Raw genomic sequence first — 20,324 nt, forward strand, 5'->3', positions numbered from 1 at the left:
TGGTGCAGACCTGAAAAAAAAGATGCTCTCCTAAAAAATGACTGGCCACGGAGAATATACCTTTAGATGCAGCAAGCAACACCTGAAGGTTTTTGTGCTTCACCTGGAACTTGTGTTAAATGGTTAAAAGTGAACTTTTGTGTTAAATATGGTTGCAGGAATAAGAGGCAGAGTTGGAGCTCCTCTCTGCTCCTCGGTCCCTCTGCTCAGCGATGCTGATGAGAGAGGATTTGAGTCGCTACTCCAGCACGCCCCGCCCCCAGTAAGAGAGCACGGATGACAGAGATGCAAGGCATGCTCCTGAGCCGTCTGCAACCTATCCAGACACCGCCGACCGGACCACTTTGGAATATACACTCCCCATTTACAACTCTCCATCTGCTCTCCAGCGCTCAACTGCACCTGAGTTTCTTTTGAGAGCATCTGAAACAAGAAACTCTCCTAAACGGGCGCTTTTTTCGTTCATGCATGCCATTTTTTGAATTAACTCGGCTTTAGTCTCTCCCAAAACTCGTAGTTGTCCATTCTTCCAAATGCTTCGCCTGCCAGTGTCGCTTTGCATGCTGCTATAGACGGTGCGTTCAGTCCGCGTCCAGGTGCTTCACGGGAAAAGGTTGCACAGGGAATATTTTATTTTTAATAATTTATTTTTTGGGGAGCGCGTCCACTATTTTTCCTGCACAATGGCTGATGCAAACGCAGAATGCAATATTAAGGTGTTGTGCCGATTTCGTCCCCTGAACAAGTCCGAAATTATCCGCGGAGATAAGTTCATCCCAATATTTCAAGGAGAAGACACTGTCATCCTCGGGGTAAGTTATCTTTAACCATCTCTTTCCGTTTTATCACCTTTCCATGCAAAACGCCAGGGGTAACACTTCTCATCTCGCGCACACATCAGATCCTGGCCAGACAAGCCCGGAGGCTTAAAGGCTTCTGACAGTAATCCAACTCAGTACAGCATTTATCAATATTCTCATCAGCATGTTGCATCGTTCAGGTGTGTGTAGCTGCTATGAAAGAGCAACAAGGCTTCCCAGATATATCTCATTTACTAAGCCTTGCAGAAAAAAAGGGCTAGATCATTTCATGATCTAGTTTCTGATTTCATGATTTGCCAGAAAAAAAATCATCCCTTTCTTGTTCAAAATAAGCCCAAGATCAATAAACTCCACAAGCCTGGGCTCTGCCAGCATCGTACAGAACTTAAAAACTCATCATTTTCTGAAGATGCATCTCGACCCCACCTCTGTGATCCCACACTGCCTCATTAGCCGCTTCTCCCGTGGTATTTATCTGCTGTGTGTTATTCCTGCCTCAGAACATCATGCAGGATTTATTGATTGTTGTTGATGCATGTTGCAGTCAGCCTTTAATGCACTGTTGAAGTATCGGGTGCTGCAAATGTAATGGGAGTCATAATCATTATTCTCTGTGGGATATGTTTTTCTGTCCAGTGAATGGATTTGGAATAGAAAGCTGATGATCAGTGTCACTGCTTTGGAGGTGCGAATGGAAATGAAGCTGTAAAGCATTTGTCAATCTGATGCGTACATACCTGAGGCTGAGGTTAACAGTGGGGGATTAAGAGTGATCTAAATGTAAATATTCCAGTTGTTTAGACATGAAGCACATTTGGGCCAAGGCTGACACACACACAGGAAGAGAGAGAGAGAGAGAGACAGAGAGAGACAGATCCTGCACACATTTGGCCCAAGGCTTGACTTCAAGTGATGATGAAGACAGCAGAAAATCCCTATCGGCTTACTCTGCTGTCACACACACACACACACATGCAAACGCTAGCGCACACACCCATATTGAAATGCAACACAGCATTGCTGAGGTAGATACCCCTGTGAGACTGTCTTGAATATCCTGGTTGTAGCAGCAGTGGGATGTCTTCCTCAAGCAGATTGAATGCTCATTATTACATTATTCTGATGCTGTTTGGCCTTACTCTGCTTGAAATCATTCATCCCCGCGTCAATCTGTGTTTAAATGTGTTCTGGGTGTGTTTGAGGGGAGCAGAAGAATGAAAAATTAATGCAGGTGTTCATTCTTGTACATTAGGAGATTATTTTAAGCTATCTCACTTTCTTGTGTCGCTTTCTTTAAATGATTTATTTAATGTCAGAGTTTCCGTTCAGGCTTCAGTGTGGTAGTCAGAGGAAATGCATTCTTTAAATTAGTCCACAGATGATGACAGTTGGAAACAGCATCTGCAGAAATGAAGTGAAATCATGTTATCCAGTTACGGGAACTGTGATCTGTTGTCGTTATAAAATATACACTGCACTGCTGTCGTTTCCCATCGGCACTCCTGTATGGCAGCAGGAGCCTTCAGAACTGATAATGTCTATGAAACAGAAGCGTGCAGTTCCCTTCTTATATTTCACTTCATGTACTAACCATCAGTTTCCTTCTGCTCAGATGACTATAATCACGAAAAGCATGCACAGTTTTCATCTCTCTGAATGTGATTTCTGTGGAGGCGTTCAGAATACGAAGGGTTTCTTAGGTGTGTAAAGGTATGCAGAGTGTGTATTCCCTTTGTAGCATCTATCTTGTAGCTCTGGAATACTCTTAAAGGAGAAGTTTAAAAAAATGCCTCCTGAGAGTTAAAATCCTGCGGCCGTCAGATTGAATCAGGATTTAAAATATCAGGCCGGCAGGCATGCAGGCGTGCTGCGGGGACCCTGTAGTGACAACTAAAGCGCTCACATTCTGACGGTTGATAAAAAACAATTCGCATTTGGGCAGTGCTGATGGCCCCACATTTGTCTGCAGGAGGAAGGCTCCTTCCAGAACTTGTTAACTGACAGAGGCAATGGTTTGAGCGGTTGAGTGATGTTTCGGCTGCACCTGGGTGGCAGGCAGGAGGAGACTTGCAGAGAGATTAAAGATCAGGAGAGATGGCACTTTGGTGTGCTCTGAATTGATGAAGGACTGTCTCTGGGGCCTCAAAACATTTGGGTATGGGTGATGTCTATCTGGAATGATGTGCAGCATTTTCATATGAGAGTCAAAAACTTAAAGTCTTCTGAAGCAACTTGGATGTGGATTTTGACAACTTTGAACTTGAATTACACTTGAGCTTGACACATCAACTTAAACATAAGCTATGCACCCTGTAACTTTCAGTGGTTACAGGGCATGACAACAACAACAATAGCCCCAACTAACCCCCTCCCACAACCTGCAACAATAGGAGAGAAAGAGGTAAAAGTAATAATAAGAATGAAAATACAAATAAATAGATTTAAAATACCAAATGAATCACAGAGTTCACATGTGTTGAAAGCACCATTTGCTGGCAGAGGTAGTGGGAAAGTGAGCCCTTAGCATAGCTATTTGCACAACATTCAAATATTACAAAACTGCACCAAGTTTTGTGGTTGTAGTTGATGAGGAGGGTTTTCTACTAGTTGGATGGGTAGGTTACAGAGGAGGATGTGAATATAACCTCCTACTCAATGGCTTTTTGGCTGATAGGTGGGTATACTGTAAACGGCCAGAGAAAGAAGTAGGTATACCCTATGTACCTGTGTATATCCTTTACGACACCACTGTCATCACTCATACATTAATACACAAACCCACAAATAGAGCCGCAACTACGAGGTAGTTCCAGCACTCAACTCAAGCTGCACTGATTAATACACACACATCATACTTCACTCTCCTTTTGTTATCTACAAAACACACCCTCTCAATTTGGTCGTCAATTTCAGCTGCAAAAATCTGTCAGCTCTCCATCTGCCTTGTCAATGCTGCTGCCTGCTCCTTCAGCCCCACCTCCATCCCACAGCATCCACCTGAAGACCCTGGCTAGGGGAGAAGACATTTAATCATCACTCCCCAATATCTCATGTAAAAATATCTACGGGGAGGGATGCAGCCGGAGTCTTAACGCTAAATTCTGTATTGTGCTGTTAAAACAAACATTTAAAACATGAGTTATCTTACTGAACTAATTAATATGGCATATAGGAGGTTCAGACTTAATGGGATGGTATGGGGTAGAAATGTTAAGCAAGAAAATAAAATAATCAAGTGAATAAATTAGTAGAATTAAGTTCCTAATTGCTTGGACAGCTTGTTGACAACGTAGAATCAGTGGCAACAACCTAACACAGTGCCTGTGACACTTTAAGTTACACCGCCTCCCTTCCAAAGTAAGCCTCTGCTGTGCTTTGAAGAATGATATAACGGTTGCCACTTTATAACAAATTCATCATTTGAACCCCACATGGAAGCTCAAGCTTGGGAAAGAATGTCACGTCTTTAAGCTAAGTAGAAATGGAGGGAGGCTGTGTGGACTTCCAATTAAGATGACAAATACGGTAGATGTATTGGAAAAACTTCACCTAAATTTTCTTCAGTATACCCTTAAAGTTAAAATGGCTACCTACAATTATATGATCTCTGGAGAGCTGGAGAGATGTCCATTTTGTTTTATAGTTAATAAGAGAATTATAGGCTGATGGACGGTAAAGAAACTAACTCAATTGGATAATGTACAGCTATTTGCTTAGCCTTCATTATAGGGATGTATGTGTGTCCCTCCCCATGGGTTTTCACATAAGCCTCCCCAAGCTACTGGTCTTACCATATAAAGTGGGTTGTAGCAGAAAAAACACTGAATGTACAAAATTGAGCATGATGCATTTAATAACTTGTGAATTCAACATTTGATTAGCAAGAGAAAGCATGTGTTTTTTTCTCCTTTCAAAAACTACATAATCTCGCTTAAAAGCAAGAATTGATTTCTGCTGCTCAGTCCAATATGCTTTGGTCTCAACCATCTCCTGAGGGAAATACTTGGCTCTTTAGCTGCTAAATGCTCCAATATGTTCACCAGCTATTCACTGCCTTTGTCTGTCAGTTTTTTTTTGCTATACAGGTAGCCTAAGTGAGTGTATCACTGAAAACAGCTGCCTTTTGTGGCTAGAATCAAGGTTGACAAGAGCAGTGAGACTGAATCAAAGCAGTTAAGTTGCAGAACATAAAAGCAAAATATTGATGGAGGGAACTGCACAGGCTAATGATAGTTGTCTATGAGCAACCACTCTTACATTACAGTCATTTGATCCAGTGCTACTATAGAAATTTGATTTGTGCAGCTTTAAACTCAAGTTAGTTACTTGTAAGAACAAGTAGTAAGAACACAGCGCAGTTCATCTACTTGACAAAGATTCATCCGAAGTGACTTGGACTTCCCTTGAGCACTTGAGACTTGACTTGAAGCATGGTAATTTCACTGGTGCAGCATCCAAAATGTGCTTGTTAGAAACAGGCTGATTGCTCCACCTCCGGTTGCTGCTTGCAGCTTTCTTCAGAACCGTTCAACAATTTTACACTGGACAGTGTTCCTCCTTGAGTCCTGAGCAATACACCTGCCATGACATATTTGCGTCCCCTTGCAATGCCAAAGTATACGTGTCATTTGGAAAAGGCTATTTCTGCCAACAGTAGCGTTTTTCATTGATGCTTGAAATGTTTAATTTTTTGCTACAATGTAAAATCTCTGGTCAGTCTTTCTTCATCTGTTGTTGAATGTACTGCTGCGAGCTACAGTGAGCGAGCTGCACCCAGCATGCTGTTCAGTGGCGTTAAGGCCCAGACACACCAAACTGATGTCAAAGAACTAGTGGCAACTGTTGCGTTGCCTCACGTTGTTTCTTAGCCAAAAGTTGTGCTTGAACACACCACAAAGACTACAGTAGTCTTTGTGTTTTAGCACTTACGTTCTGTACCTTGGTGAAAGGAGATAGCTCTCCATAGCAGCAGGCGTCCGCAGTCTGTATTTGTCATCTGTACTTGTAATTGGACAGATTGAAGAGCCTAGCCAGTTAGCACATTAACAATACAACCCGAAAGAACACATTACATTTACCATGCGTTAGTGAACACAAAACCATTATGAACTTTCTGCTAAAGAGCTTCTTGTGCACTGAGCTGATTTACCAATCAAAGGGATTATATTCACTGATGGTCTCTGAAGCTGATGCAGCTTCAGAGACAGCATGTTATCAAAAGCTGTCAAGGGCAATGTTGCACCACAAAAACTAGTGAATCAGAAACTCAGTGAACAGATGCTCACTGATGGCCAGACATGAGGAAACATCCAACTGTAAGCTTGGTGTGTCAGGGCTGTAACAGTTGATAGGAGTTCCCTCTTAATGCACTTTACAATACGTATATAACCCACTACTAATAAATATGTCCCCTAGACCTTATTAGGCTCTACTCAACACTGCACTTCCTTGGAGCCTCAGCAATAAAAGTGTGAAGTTGATTGGTTGAATGGCTGTGGGAATGATAGAGACTCCCTCCATTTAAGTTAGATACAAAATGTCCTATCTGCATCGACTTGAGGTGCGGAGCAGCAGTGTCCAGCAGTAGTGCAACAAGCATGTAAATCATCTTCAGCAGCACAAACAAACACAAGAGTACTTAGAGCAGAATCACTCATTCAGGTCTGAAACCAGTCATACGAGTGTTGAAGCATAAAAGAAACATGTTACATTTTCCAGAACACTTATAGAACAGGTAAAGCCTTTGCTGTAGTAAGGAGCAGTTCCTCGAAGCATTTTCAGACATTGCAATGCCATCTTCCCCACAAGTCAATTCAATTTAATAGCAGTAAACCACACCCCTACCTGTTCGGCACAACTATTAATGTGCTTATTATTAGTGGTTTGTTTTCATCTCACATGGCCACCTGTGGAGCCCCACAGCACTCAGTGGCGGGATGACAGTAATAACCATACTCAGTCTGTACTGCTCCAAGGCTCGGCCTTTGTGTTCGCTCCACAGTGGAGTGACACAGCTGTCTCTAGTATTTCACTGTCTGAAATAATGCGCCGTCACAAGGGCCAGATTGTCCCTCCTAATCTTCTGGCAGAAGAAAAAGACAGCCACAATGAATCATGCTTTGGATTCAGTCCTATGAATAAATAAATAATCATGGCTGCCTCCGAGGCAGCAAGATATAGAATTTTTTCTCTCTTGCTTGCAGGCAGTGACATATAGATATCACATGCTAGTGCCATATGAGCTGTACACCGACTGTCGGCTCATTAGAGATGCATTGCATATGCATCATACCAGTGGCACCTTTATGATGATAAGATATGAGTTAGGAGTCTATGTGAAATAATAATGGCCATTTCAGACCTGTATTATTCCCTCCATGATTTTTTGTTGTCATATCTCCTTAAGCTGTGAGAGTTTTAAGAGCCTCACTAGTACTGAGGAGGCTAACAGCCTCATTTCCATTCCCTTTGTCCAAAATGAAATAATTTTATGGTTCATTTGGTCGCTGTTGTTGTAAACCCTTGTGAATATATTTAGCTGCATGCTCAGGCTGAGTTTAACTTGGGGGGGGGTAATGTAGTATGACATAACTTGTTAACACAGATTATAAGATCCCTCTGTATTTCTAACTATTTTAAACAAGCAAGAGGAAATGCTGAAACAGTGTTTTTTACTTCAACTATAGGTCTTTGTGTCTCTGAAACTGTGAGTCTCTTTCATCATGGGTCATTACTTTCAGGATCATAGGTACAATTTTAATGAGCCTGCATCCCGGCGCGAGGCCAGACAGTTTTAGTTTTCGACCCAAAATACCAAAACAACAAGAAACATCTCCTTCCTCTTCATGTTCGTTACCCAGACTGTCAGCCATCATATCGTCAGACTCAACCTCAGGGGGTGAGCGTGCGCCTGTGTGTGTGTGTGCGCTGAGTGGTTGTGTTGACTAGTTTAAAACACTCATATCAAGTCCATAACCTCTGCGCTGACCCCTCTGTCGTTGTCATATGCTGTTTGATTTGTCATTAGTATTTCATTGTTTTTGATCATGATAGACGCAGACACATTCTCATCCCAACTCGATCAATATTGCCGCTATGTCCATGGACCTTCACATCTAAATATGACTAGCAAGGTTCCCTTCTGCATCTGTTTGAGACATTTGAGGTTGGCATGTCTATTTACGCTTTTGAGGCATTGTGTCTTTTCAAAGTACGCTTCCATTTTCACAGGAAATGTACAGTTTCTGCTTGGTGCATGCACAGTCTCTTTCAAAAAACACTTACAGCGTAGGTAAAACATTCCGCTTTTACATATATTTCCATAGGTTTAGGCAATAAAAACACAGCAATAAAAGCATTAACATTCACATGGGAAGCAAACCGCAGACTCCATGGTGGAAGTCCGTGGTTTGTTGGACATGTGCATTTGACTCCCCCAATAAAAACATAAAAGTAGAAAAAGACATTTATTTTGACATAATTCAAGACATTTACACTAGAGATGTAATAATACATTAACCCAATATCAGTGATGCAAAATGAAAACATTGACCCATATCATGATCTTTCGGATACGCCTTTATTTTGAAATTCTGTGTCAATGTCAAAAGTGCCAAACAGAAAATGGCGAGCAGCCAAGAAACAAAAGACCATAAGGAAAACGCTATTTACTTGGACAACCTATAATATCATCTTATGTAGATCCAAGGTCTCTGAATTGAATGGAATCGAAATCTTGTTGTGGCAGACTTTGTGATATCTACAAATAATGTACCGTTGTCCAAAGAATTGATTTAATATCTTGTCACCCCTAATTTACACCATAAATTGATGGAGAAAGGCACAAATTGGTGCATAAAAATGTAGGAAAATTAAGTGCTGAATGCTTTAGATTTTCTGGTGGAGGACTCCCGCAATGCCCCATTATGTTGAAACAACTCCTACGCCCTTGGAAAAGGGTGAACTTTGCTGTAAAATGAATCCCTCCACCTGTGTTAGCGACTCCGATTGAAATGTGCACATTAAAGAGCTATTGATTCTCTATTTTCTGAACACCATTTATAATTGTATGGATTACCTCTTCTTGGCTGATGCTCCCTCGTATGCTTACACATCTACTATAGAAACTGCAGGGTACAAAAGGCTGCTTTATTAAAATCTGCAAAATACACCTTGTTTACACGTTGAGGAAGAATTGGGGATTAAAACAGTCTTGTCAAAAGGTTCACAGAGATAGGAGTATATTCTGAACTGAGATTTTCACTCAGGCTTCGCTCCTTCCCGCAAGACGGCAGTTCTTTTCTTCTGAAAGCTTTTTTTTCACAGAGATTTATGAACATGAATTAGGATCATATGGTGCACTACTGTTGCAGAAAATAGGCATGTAATATTGTTAAAAATTAACCGATTATTCATGAGCAGTGACTCTAAGATGTCTGATTTCTGATTGGGCTGTGGCTTTTTTCTTGGTGTGCTCGACTGAATGCTGATTCTTTTTTCTTCTCCTATCCCTTTCTTGATTAGGCGCCGAGAGGGGAAAACAGCTGCTGTTGAAACAAACTGTTGACAGTGCATGTCGGGCACCGAGTCATCTACCTGCCTCGTACCTTTTGTTATTTATAGTTCTGTTGGAGCTGTTTTCACCTCAAGGATATTTCTTTGCAATGGCTTTAACGGTCTGCAAACCAAACAGAGTCAGAAATGGAAGTCCAAAGGGCTCGCCTCATCCCCGCCCTGGTGCTTTAGCGCTCTAATTCTATCACTGCAGTGCACACACCCTAACCAATTAGGCTGTGTAATGGGATTTCTGTGTAGGGTCAAGATCTGAGCTCATTTTTCCCGTTGGACAACGCCATCAGAGCGGATACCACTTTGGGATCATCTTCTCCCCTGTCTTTCCCTCTCTCTCTCTCCCTCAATACACCCCTCACTGTATTTTTTTCAGCCTTGCTGTGTTTCATGGTGTAATGATTCTGCTGCTCATTTCCTCATGACTCAGCACCAGTTTGGGGAAGATGTGAGAGAAGAAGCTCAGACTCGTCTGTCATCTCATTAAGTTAGGTAGAGGATTCTCACAGGGTTTAATGATGTCAAGGGGGAAGCACCTGTCAGTCAGGAGTCTGAATGTTAAGGAACTTCTGTGACTTTGGTGAAGTTATTTCACTACAGATATGTGAAAGTTTAATCTAGCCGTAATTCAAGAGAAAAATCAATACTCCACTTTATGGCTACCGTGTACTATTTTAAATTGTAGAGTGGCTAATCTGTCTACCCACAACCCATACCAACAAGCACTGCCAGCTTTCCCTCTCATCTTTCCCCCAATATTAGCATTAGACTGACATCAATTTAGTCTGCAGCCACACTCAAAAGCATATTAGCTGCCAGCTCCTTCAGCTCATCTTTATTTTTGCTCAGCGTGCACACATGCCAGGGTTAGATAAGCTTGTGCCAGTTTGTCAACACTTTTCCTGCCCCTGTCTCTCCCTTTATGACAGAAGTGGGCTGTGACTACCAGGCTTTTAGCTCCGGGGAGCGTTAATGGAGCATCCGCTCCTCATTAGCCACGGCCCTGCCCAAGATGCTGCCCGGTCTCCATGTCTGCCCTCAGTGCCTGTGGGAAGCACAGACCGGCTGCACATGCTCGCACACGTGTGTGCACATGCCAAGACCCCTGAGCAGTTGGTGATATATTAGCGTGATAGTAGGACGGGAAGGAAATCCCAAGGACACGAGAGGAGCATCCCTGCTCTTTGCATGCCCAGGAGTTCTGTTTCCTTCAATTAATCACAGTTCATTTTATCGATCTGACACTGGAGAACATTGACATCCACGCTGGGTCACTGTTTCCTTCATTTCTCAGGGGAGCTGTGCTTTACTGTTTTTGATCTCAGCTAAAGCTGGCATGTGGGACTTTTGCATATAAATGAATGTCCGTTACATTAAAGTCCTTGCCAAATGAAATCACATTATGTTGATTAAGCCTATCGTCGCCAGGGAAAGCTCCCTGTATTTCTCAGTATACCAGAGTTGTGGTGTTTGGCTACTTTCCCGCGCTGGCACACCTGAAGCAATGCGTTTTACTTCAACCAGTCAGAGCTAAAGTGGGCAGGGAGGAGGTATAGACCAAAGTGACAGAGTAGCAGCTTGGAGGATGCCAGAAGCTATGGCTGAAAATCCCAAGAAGCGTCCAAGAAAAGTTTTTGGAGTGGATGCTCCAGATAAAAAGAAACTCGTTGTTCAAAGGAAGGATTAAAGTCAAAAAAAGACTTGAGTGCTCCTGGGGACAGGAGACATGCAGCGAGCTTACCTGCAGGCATGTGTCGTAAGCACACGTTTAAAGTGCTTGTGTAATTACTCGCACTGCCAGAGGGGGGAGTCAAAAGTTAAGCGCTCCAACTTTAAAGTGACAGTTCACTCTAAAATAGTTCTACAGGTAAGAAGAAAAATATGTGTTTTTCCTTTTGGGGTGAACTGTCCCTTTAATCTAATTTTGGAGTTTTATTTTAAACCACATTACATAATAAAGGGTTGGGAAATCCTTTGGCAAAACATAAATTTCAGGCTTCCTTAAGTCTTTGTACGGCTCTGGATTGGTCCCAGTCCATCCTTTTAAAATGACCTCTCCAGGCTACAGTTCTGTTTCTTTGTGGCTCCCAGTAGGTACATTGATAATCACAACATGCTATTTTTTTTTGCTTTTTTCCTTCACCTCTTCTATCTCCCCGAGTTTCTAATTAACTCCATTTTATGCAAACTCTTAATACCATTCACAGTTTTTTTTCCGAAGGCCTTTTATTATCCAAATTACCTCGCTGCACAGCTCTGTCATTAGTTGCGGCTGAATTACAAAGAGAATCCCCTTAACCGTGTTGTTGATTTTTACAGCAAATTTAAGTCATTGCTCACTACTACTTCTTGGATTGCTTCATTTTCCACTCAGCTATTCCCCTGGCATCATTTGCTTTAATAATTGCCGCCAGCGTACATAAGCTGATAGAAAAGTGCATTCATGTTGCCACATTTCCATGACTTTTTCCATCCTACCCTAATTTATAATTCATTCTCTGCCACATGTGGTCATTAACAGGGCTCATACTAATGGTGCGGCACAGCTCGATGCCATAGTTGGTGGATTACTGCGAATGTCTTCCTCTGGCACTAGTGCTTTTGAGGATCAGTCACAGCGTCGAGGCTCTGGGTGCAGATTTAATTGGAACAGTGGACCAGGACCACACAAAAACCTCTATTTTAGTCTGGCACAGAGCTAAAGATGTCTGCAATATAAGTTGCCTGCATTATAATTTCACTGGGGCATCACTTCTCGCCTAAATTCATTCAATACAGTTGGCTCACAGGTTTATATATTAATTGAATTACTAGTATAGAGGAATCGATGGCCCCTTTAAAAGCTTTCCTTCTTAACGTTGCCTCAGAGAGGCATTAGTGCAAGTTTTTGCAGAATATTGTTTTCCCCTCTCGCATATGGTACGAAAGATCCCCTTTTTAACCAATAAACTTTCAGATAAAATGATTCTTGTGATAAATTAGCACACTGTCTATTCCTCGCAGGGTTAGTAAGTATTGATTGGATTATCTTACACATTCAAAGCTATGTTAGCACTTCGGCACGATGCTTTTTTTTTTTAGATAAGCTTGCTGCCTGAAAAATTTCCTCTGTATTAAATGCCAAATGTGTTTGGCTTTTTTTCCCAGTTGTGCAGAAGCAGCACAGACAGAGACAAAGCTGCTGTCAGGGGTAATCTTGTACCTTGTGTGAAATAATTTGGACTGGATTTACTTATGTGCAGGTTGAGCTGAATGCAGGTAGCTGTTGGCTGACTTTGAATCCAAGACACCTCAGATATTTCCTTTGACATCAAATATTCCCTTTGAGAGAGCGGCTAATAGCTGTGCTCTCTGACTGTCTCAGGTTGTGATCGAAGCTCTTTGCTCGAGGCTGAGGTCGCTGGTCCCAGTTCATGTTAAACAACTAATTTCTTTCACAAGGTTTGTCTCTATTTTCTGTAGGATTTCTGTAAATCTATAGCGCAAATAACTGGAAGGCTTGTGAAGGCTGGAGGCCAAATCAAATGTGACATTGCAGGCGAGCACAGGAACAGTCAAAATGTCACTTCGATGATGAGGCGTCTTCGTCATCCCTGACAAGTGTTTTCCTCTCTCCTTGCTATTGCCTTCACTCTCTCTCTTTCAGTCTATTTTATTCTCTTCGTCACTGCAGTATCTGTCATTCTTTTTGAACTGGGTATAATTTCAGTGTGTTTTGCTATTTGAGGTTGTTTTGGACTCTCCTACCGGTGCTTAAGCTCATTAGTAGACACTTCAAGTCTGATGACTTTCATCAGCAGATGGAATCTGCTCAGTTGTCAGAAAATTGCAAGAAAGACCATATTTTCTGTACATTTTCAATGTATGCTGTACAGGAATTTACTAAAAAACATAAAGACTTATACAAAATCCCTCTTAATCATCAGTTAAGAGCCACTAAAGCTATGTGGCAGTGTATGTATCTGCTAAGACTGTGCCCCCTGCCTGTATTTTCCTATTTCTTTCCTATTTTGTTGTGGTCTGAATGCCCCCAGACACAGTGAGCAAATGAGGTTGGGACTTTGTAAAAGGTAGTGACCAGGTGCCAGACCATAAGCTGAAGGCATTCCAGAGGGACGAATGAAAGTTGTAGACACAGCGCAGAAAAACGCAAATACAGCGAGGCCAAACACCAAGCTCATTCCAAAACAAGAGTGAAGACTGGGGTTGGCTTTCACTTTTGCTGGCAAGCACTGAAGGATGGGAATGAAGAGCGACACAGAGTTGGCTTGTTCTTTGTCGTACAGGTATGTCCTGACCGTTAGCGTCGGCCCCTTAAACACTACCTGATCAAGGCGGAAATTTCAAGCCATTATTCTGTCTCACTGTTCTTTACAAAATGTACAATAGTGGAGTGGAAGGACAGAGTGTCTTGTCTTTTAGCCGTCATGAGAGGTAGTATTATCTCCATGGATGGGGCGGGTGTGATGCTTGGGCAACATGTAATGTGTGCAACCCACCATGTGAGATTTAAAAAGCAGCTAGTAGCAAGTAGCAGCTTACTCAAAGAAGAAGAACAGTGAAAATGTCCACAGTTTGGGAAAATAATAAGGTCAGGGTGCTCCTTACCTTCCAAGCAGAGGATGGAATAAGCGACCACATAACAGGGTTGGTTATGGTTATGGCGATTGTAATGAGGCAGATTTCGCCGTTAATACTATTCAATAATAATTCAATATCATTCAAAGCTCATGAGCTTTGAAGCGAGAGAAATTGCGCCTATTACACGTGTCTCAATGGCGTTATATAGCACCGTTGTAACTGCCTGTGGCAATTAGCACTGGTCTTTGTGAATTTTATATGGTATTTGCAACAAGTCTTTTTTGCCTAGGAAGGGGGCAATTTTGTGCCGAATTTTTGAATATTCCCTAATTTATATACATGCAAATGGGACAGGTGCACCCAGGACAGGACACCCTTTGCTTGTTCTTTATGGCTTGCATGCTATCATTTTCTTTCATTTGCACAGGTTCCATTTGCAGATATGGCCCAAAGAGTATTAAAGTGCATCAAGAGACAAACCTTAGACCTCAAAACTCTAATCAAATGATAAAACTAACCAGCGTTGATCGAATATAGCCTGTATCAAGATTCTGTTACTGTGTCACCTATTTCTCACCTCAAATGATTCCGGAAACACTTTTTAGGTCACTATTTAATTGTAATATGAGGTTGTTTGTTACCAGCCAGCCGCCATTGTGTCAAATGGACGAGTTTGCATTACTTCACCCACCAGTGGGAGTCTTTATTGGTGTGGCACAGAGCATTCTGGTAGTTGACAGTTTTCTACCTCTTGAGAAAAATCAAATGCTTTAGTCATTTTTCTCTATTTTCTCTGGTCATATAGCATCAATTTCAAAAGTATTTGTGTCTTTCTACTAAATAGACAGCATAGTTTTATGAAAAGACCACCTTTTCATCAGTGAAATACTTCTTCAAACAGTCTCTGTCTTGATTTTCTCACCACTGAGGCAATATGCAACACCAAAGTGTTGCCCACCCTTGGTGATGTGGACACCAAGGTACCTGGTACTTACTATTGTTGCTTCATATCTGCTAGATGTTTAAATAAGCAACTGGTTGCCAACAGTATCAACTTAATGGGGATATGTCAATGTTGCGCTCACAACTTGTTTCCATCACCCCCAAATTGCCTAAAATTTAGATATTGCAGGTAATGGACAGCTACTAAATGGAACCTACGTGTTTTCCAACTGCTCCTTCAAAGGTCAAAAGTCAGCTTTGAAATTCAACAGTTAAAATTTGGATTTAAATCTGTAACTACCTGATCAAAAATAAGTGTACCTGATTATGAATACGCCACATTCTTAGTGCAGTCTTGCTGTACTGTAGATTCACTTTACTATGCACCAAAGAAGCATTGAGACTTAATATTCAGCCCTAATAGACAGGCTGATCGAGCTGTGGTTGCCCCTCTGGGGCATATGTGTCATTTTCCAGGTACACTCAGGATGGAATAACAAAAATCTTCATCAGCATGTCTATTGCTGTCTTCGCTCTCTCTGCATCCATCAATTCTGCAATAATCTCAGGTCATCTGTTCTGGTTTGAATTCTGTCTTTGTCTCTCCTTGGATGGATGTTGATATGACTCCAAATCTCTCTGTTTCTCACTCCACTAAAGTCCACAGGGAGGTCGACGTTGCTCCGATTTTCTGGTGTGAAACTTGGTGAACAAAGCCCAATCTTCCCTTTCCTCTGTTCTCCACTTCTCTGTCTCCTGTTTCTCTCACTCATCCTGATAAATTATGCAGCGTATTTCACTTTGATGGGGGACTAATTGCTCCACTTCAACATGTGGTTCTTTGATAAACAACTTTATGCAGGGAACTAAGTGAAATTATTAGCAGATTGTTAACATCTTAATGTTGGGTGGTAAACTTTGTTTCCCTAAGCTAGTAATTAAGTAAAACAGCTCATAAAAATTGCTGTGATCACTACAAGATAGCTGCAAGACAACTCAAAAATAATACTACCACTACTTCATCTCTGCACTCAGACGACACTGAGAGCCGCTTTGCCCCCGAGGCACTGTGCCAGTTGACTTAGACTTGTCAGCAGAGTGAATTAGGAAATACATTTATGTTTGGTAATATTGTGTGACTGGAGCTTTTGCCATTGTGAGGGGTTTTCTGTTTTTGAGAGAGTCTTTAATGATGCTGTTATCTGGGGCTCGAAGCCTGATTAGCTTGACGGATGGAGCAGACACTGGCAGCATGAACTCCTCTCTTCTGTCAGTCTGTGGTTGTATGTGCATCTTTGTGTGTGAGGAGGGAGACGGGGAGTTGATGAGTTTGTGGGGGAGACTGATACAGAGACTGACATTGACCGAGACACACACACATGGTCTGATAAGGGAAAATAGACCCCCATCTGCTTTTCCTCCTCTGCCCTCCGTTGAGCTCACACACCAACACCAAACCACTGCAAAGGAGCCGCGGAGCACGAAGTGAGCAGCAGCCGCCCGCCTGCCTGTCAGCCCACCAATGTGTAGGAGGAGGAGGAACACATGCTTAATCTTCTTATCATCTCATCCAGCTCTGCTTTTAAAATATTTAGATATATGTCCTGTGGTTAGTGGGAGGGGGGCTTTAGTGTGGAAATCAAAGTGTGCATCAAAGTGTGCATGTGATGAAAAGTATTGTCCCTGTGCAGCAAGTATTGTCAGTCACCAAATATTCACCATATGCAGCTGGAGGAGTTGGTTTGTGTGTGTTTGCCTTTTCTTGTGGATATTATTAGTGTATCTTCAATACTGTCTTCACCAGAAAAATGAAGGCATTGGTCAACTGTTCGAGCACTTAAAGCAAGCTATGTTTATATTTTTCCGACAAGCGACCTTTTGTAGCTGTGTGAATAATGGCTGCTGTCTGTCAGAAGCAAAGGTGGATGTAGCACGAAGTAATTATGGTGCTGCAAAATCTCCTGGGGATGAGGTCAGGGTTGATGTTGGAAATAACGCAACAAAATCTGTGACTTGACGGAGAAAGCTGTTTGCATCCAGTCTCTTAAGTGTTGTTCTTGTAACATCGATTTGTTTTAATCGTGATGATGATCTCTCTTTAAGGTGCACTTTGGAGTTTACTCGTCAACTATGTTTATATGTGTTTTAAATTTGACTTGAAATGAGAAAGACTGATTTTTAGCTGTCATCAGCAGCTCTATATCTCACTCTGTTGGATGGTTGGTTAACAAGAAGAATTTTTCCACCCTTTGGTGACCACAGGTTTTGCTCTTGGAGGCTGAAATTTAGGATGGATGTCGCAGCTGTTGTGGATTTAATATGTTGAAATCTTAATTGTTTAGATCCATTTTTGTAGGCTACTGTACAAGCCCCCAGGAAGTTTGCCAGGCTCAAATGCAAATTTCATGTAGTGGCCAAAAGTGGAATTACATTGTCCATGTTGGTTATGTGATGCCCACTGGCCCAGAAACACTTTCTTATTGACTTACACTGGGAAAGAGACGTCTGTGAATCAATAAATAACTTTTTCTGAACATCAAAACCCCTGCGAAATGACTCATTTTACTATCTAGCTTTAACCAATCCAGTTCGTTAACATTTGGAGAGTCTAAAAGAGCTGCAAGATTAATGTTTTTAGTCCACAAATCAAGCAAGCAAGGTGCTAAACCGGAAGTCTGTTGCTCTACCGAGGTTACCCGCTCAAGATCTTGTCTGAAACCGCTTTACCTTGCCATCAGACAGCATTTTTAGAAACGGAATCAAAGCTGTTACATCAAATCCACCAGACTCCATTGACAAAGACATAATTTTCCTTAGCAGAAGACTAGGATGCTGGTCTTCCTCTGTTTTCATCAGTTGGCTTGTAAGGTAAAGTGAAGAAAATATTCAAATATAGCATATTTTTTAGTCTGCTAAAGTACAGATTGCTGTAGCCCTGTCCACAACAGTGTATTGCTTAGCTTCCGTGATGGTAGATTTTGTCTATCAAAGATGATTGCAAAGCAAGACAACACATTATACAAGCACAGCAGTCATCACATAGGTCCGACCACAGTGTTGAACTATATATCTTTAATTGTTACAGTTACAGCTGAAAATAACAACACCATTGACAAGTTTTGACAATTTCACATATCTCCAAGTAAGTGTTGCTGTTAGCACAACATCAGTGATTTGGTCTATTTCCTGTTGGAGAAGGAGCTGACGAGACGTAAAGTAAAAGCTGTTGCCTTAGCAATGGAATAGCAGTGAAAAGGTCTATATTTATTCTCTGAATGTCTCATACATAAACTTTAATTTAGGCATTTACAATCTGCCATAATGTACTGCCTTATAGAGCTGCTGGAATTAGACTCTTGTTTTAACATCACGTGTTTCTGATTGCACAATAAACAACATATTTTGTCATTTAGCTTGATGTTAGTACCTTCTTGGAAAGTATTGTTTTTTACAGACATATGTACAACATAAAAATGTGTCTCTGTATTGTCTGTGTGTCTGTTATGAGTGTATTCATGACAAGCCCTCTGGTAAAGAGGGGCCTCTTTTGTCCTAAGGGTATAAAACGCTGTGAACCAGAAGGCCTCCATCTAAATTCAACAGCTGCTGCTGGAACCCTTTATCCTTCTCTTTTTTTTCTGTCACTGCCTCTTGTTAACTCATTTTCCAGCCTTCAGTCGATTGCCTCTCTTGTTGTTGCATGTTCTCCACCTCCCCCTCAGTCATTTCTGATGTTGATTGTATTTCACTCTCTTTGTCTCTGTTTTTGTTAGTGTTTATGTTGATTATATATCTTGATTTTTCTACTTGCATCATTTTTTACTCTGATTATTTTCTCTTTGTTTTGGTTCTGTTCAGCTCAGTCTTGTTTTCAGCTATTCTTTGCCACTGCCAGTGATTCTCACCATTTCTGTTGATTATTGCAGTTTTTAATTATCTCTCTCTTACTCGCTCGCTCACTCGCTCTCGCTCTGTCTGTCTCCTGCTTTTTCTCCCCCTCTCTCTGCCTGCATCCCACCGCCTCTTTGTCTCCTGGCAGACACTAGCAGATTGCTGGCTGGACAGGGCATGTGGGTGTTTGACATCACTCACAAAGCTGAGGGCCATGTACAATGTCTGCATGAACAAGCATAATTTGATATATTATTTGCACTTGTACACACACATACTGGTATACTCAAATATGCACACACACTTCCCATACCAGTCAACCTGCATGCAAATAATTGAAAAGACATCCGTTAAATTATACAAACAGACAAACAAGTAAGTGTTTCTTTACCTGGCTGCACTGACAGGCCAAGGAGAGATGGACACTCAGATAGAAAGCTTACAGAATGTCTATTACTTTTATGCTATTATCATACTTTTGCAGCACAGGAGCAGATTAGTGTTTTAACAGTGGAGCCAGCGGAACAAATGATTGGCAAAGGGCTGTTTTTCATCCAGCTTATATAACTGACTCATTTTATTCACCCCAATGAAGACCACATCATGATTTCTCCCTCCCTCTCTGCTATTTGGTGTGGTTTGCATGTGCATACTGTGTAGCATTACAAATGGGTCATTGGGAACAGATTCAGCTCCAATCAGTTCTGATAGGAAGCTTGTTTGTACCTTCGGCTGTGATTATAGCACTTGAAAATAACAGTTAAGCTTATCAAGAAATGGAGGCGAAATAATACAAAAAACTGAAGCTTGTATTCTGCCAAACTGCACCTTTTATCACAAATTATTTTATCTAAAGCCAGAACTGTAGAGTGAAAGGTTATAAATGTTCCCACTCAACATCTTACACTGCAGTAATGCTGCCCGATTTCTGCTACAGCTGTTGGGAGTGGCACAAATTGCGTTTTTTTTTTGTGCCTTGGTGACTTTTCTTTATAAAATAGGTTCAACAGAGGCACTGATCTCTCTCGCAGACTGAAATAACAAGTCTCGCCCACTCTCAATATATCAACTTAATATAGTAGTCTCAAAATATTCATTTACGAAAGAGTGCAAGAGGATCACAAGGCTGAAGTATTTAATTACTATTTTTCTTGATTTTATGTTGTGTCAGAGAACCAAAGCTGTACCAGGCTGCATTTTAAATCATGGATAATCAAAAAAGGATTAAAAGCTGCTGTGTGTGCCTATCACATTTTTATCTTAATAAACCAAATGAAAATACATGGAAATTGAAATGTTGAGCTAATTAGCTGTTAATTGGTGTGATAAGTCAAATAAAAATGTGTGCAGCCCCTTGCCTAGTTGCTAGAAGAAAATGTGGGCATTGTACATTTCTGCAAATCACAGGTATGTTCTATTTGTAGTCTACGTTTCACACATATCACATTGTTTCTAAAGTGACGCAGTACTGGTTCACATGCATATGAGCTGACTTTTTCATCTGGAGGTGGAGGGATGGTG

At 41.4% G+C, this 20,324-nt stretch overlaps 1 protein-coding gene across 2 annotated transcripts in view; it reads left to right on the forward strand.

Moving 5' to 3' along the window:
• Window positions 1-20,324, forward strand: part of kif5ab (kinesin family member 5A, b) — an 86,117-nt gene that overhangs the window by 1,701 nt on the left and 64,092 nt on the right. For both annotated transcript variants that reach the window (XM_042505773.1, XM_042505781.1), the window contains exon 2: window positions 159-812. In XM_042505773.1, the coding sequence (XP_042361707.1) occupies window positions 684-812 (129 nt within the window). In that variant the 5' untranslated portion in view covers window positions 159-683. The remainder of the gene's footprint in view (window positions 1-158; window positions 813-20,324) is intronic.

The sequence above is a fragment of the Plectropomus leopardus genome, chromosome 2 (assembly GCF_008729295.1).
Source record: "Plectropomus leopardus isolate mb chromosome 2, YSFRI_Pleo_2.0, whole genome shotgun sequence".
NCBI lineage: Eukaryota > Metazoa > Chordata > Actinopteri > Perciformes > Serranidae > Plectropomus > Plectropomus leopardus.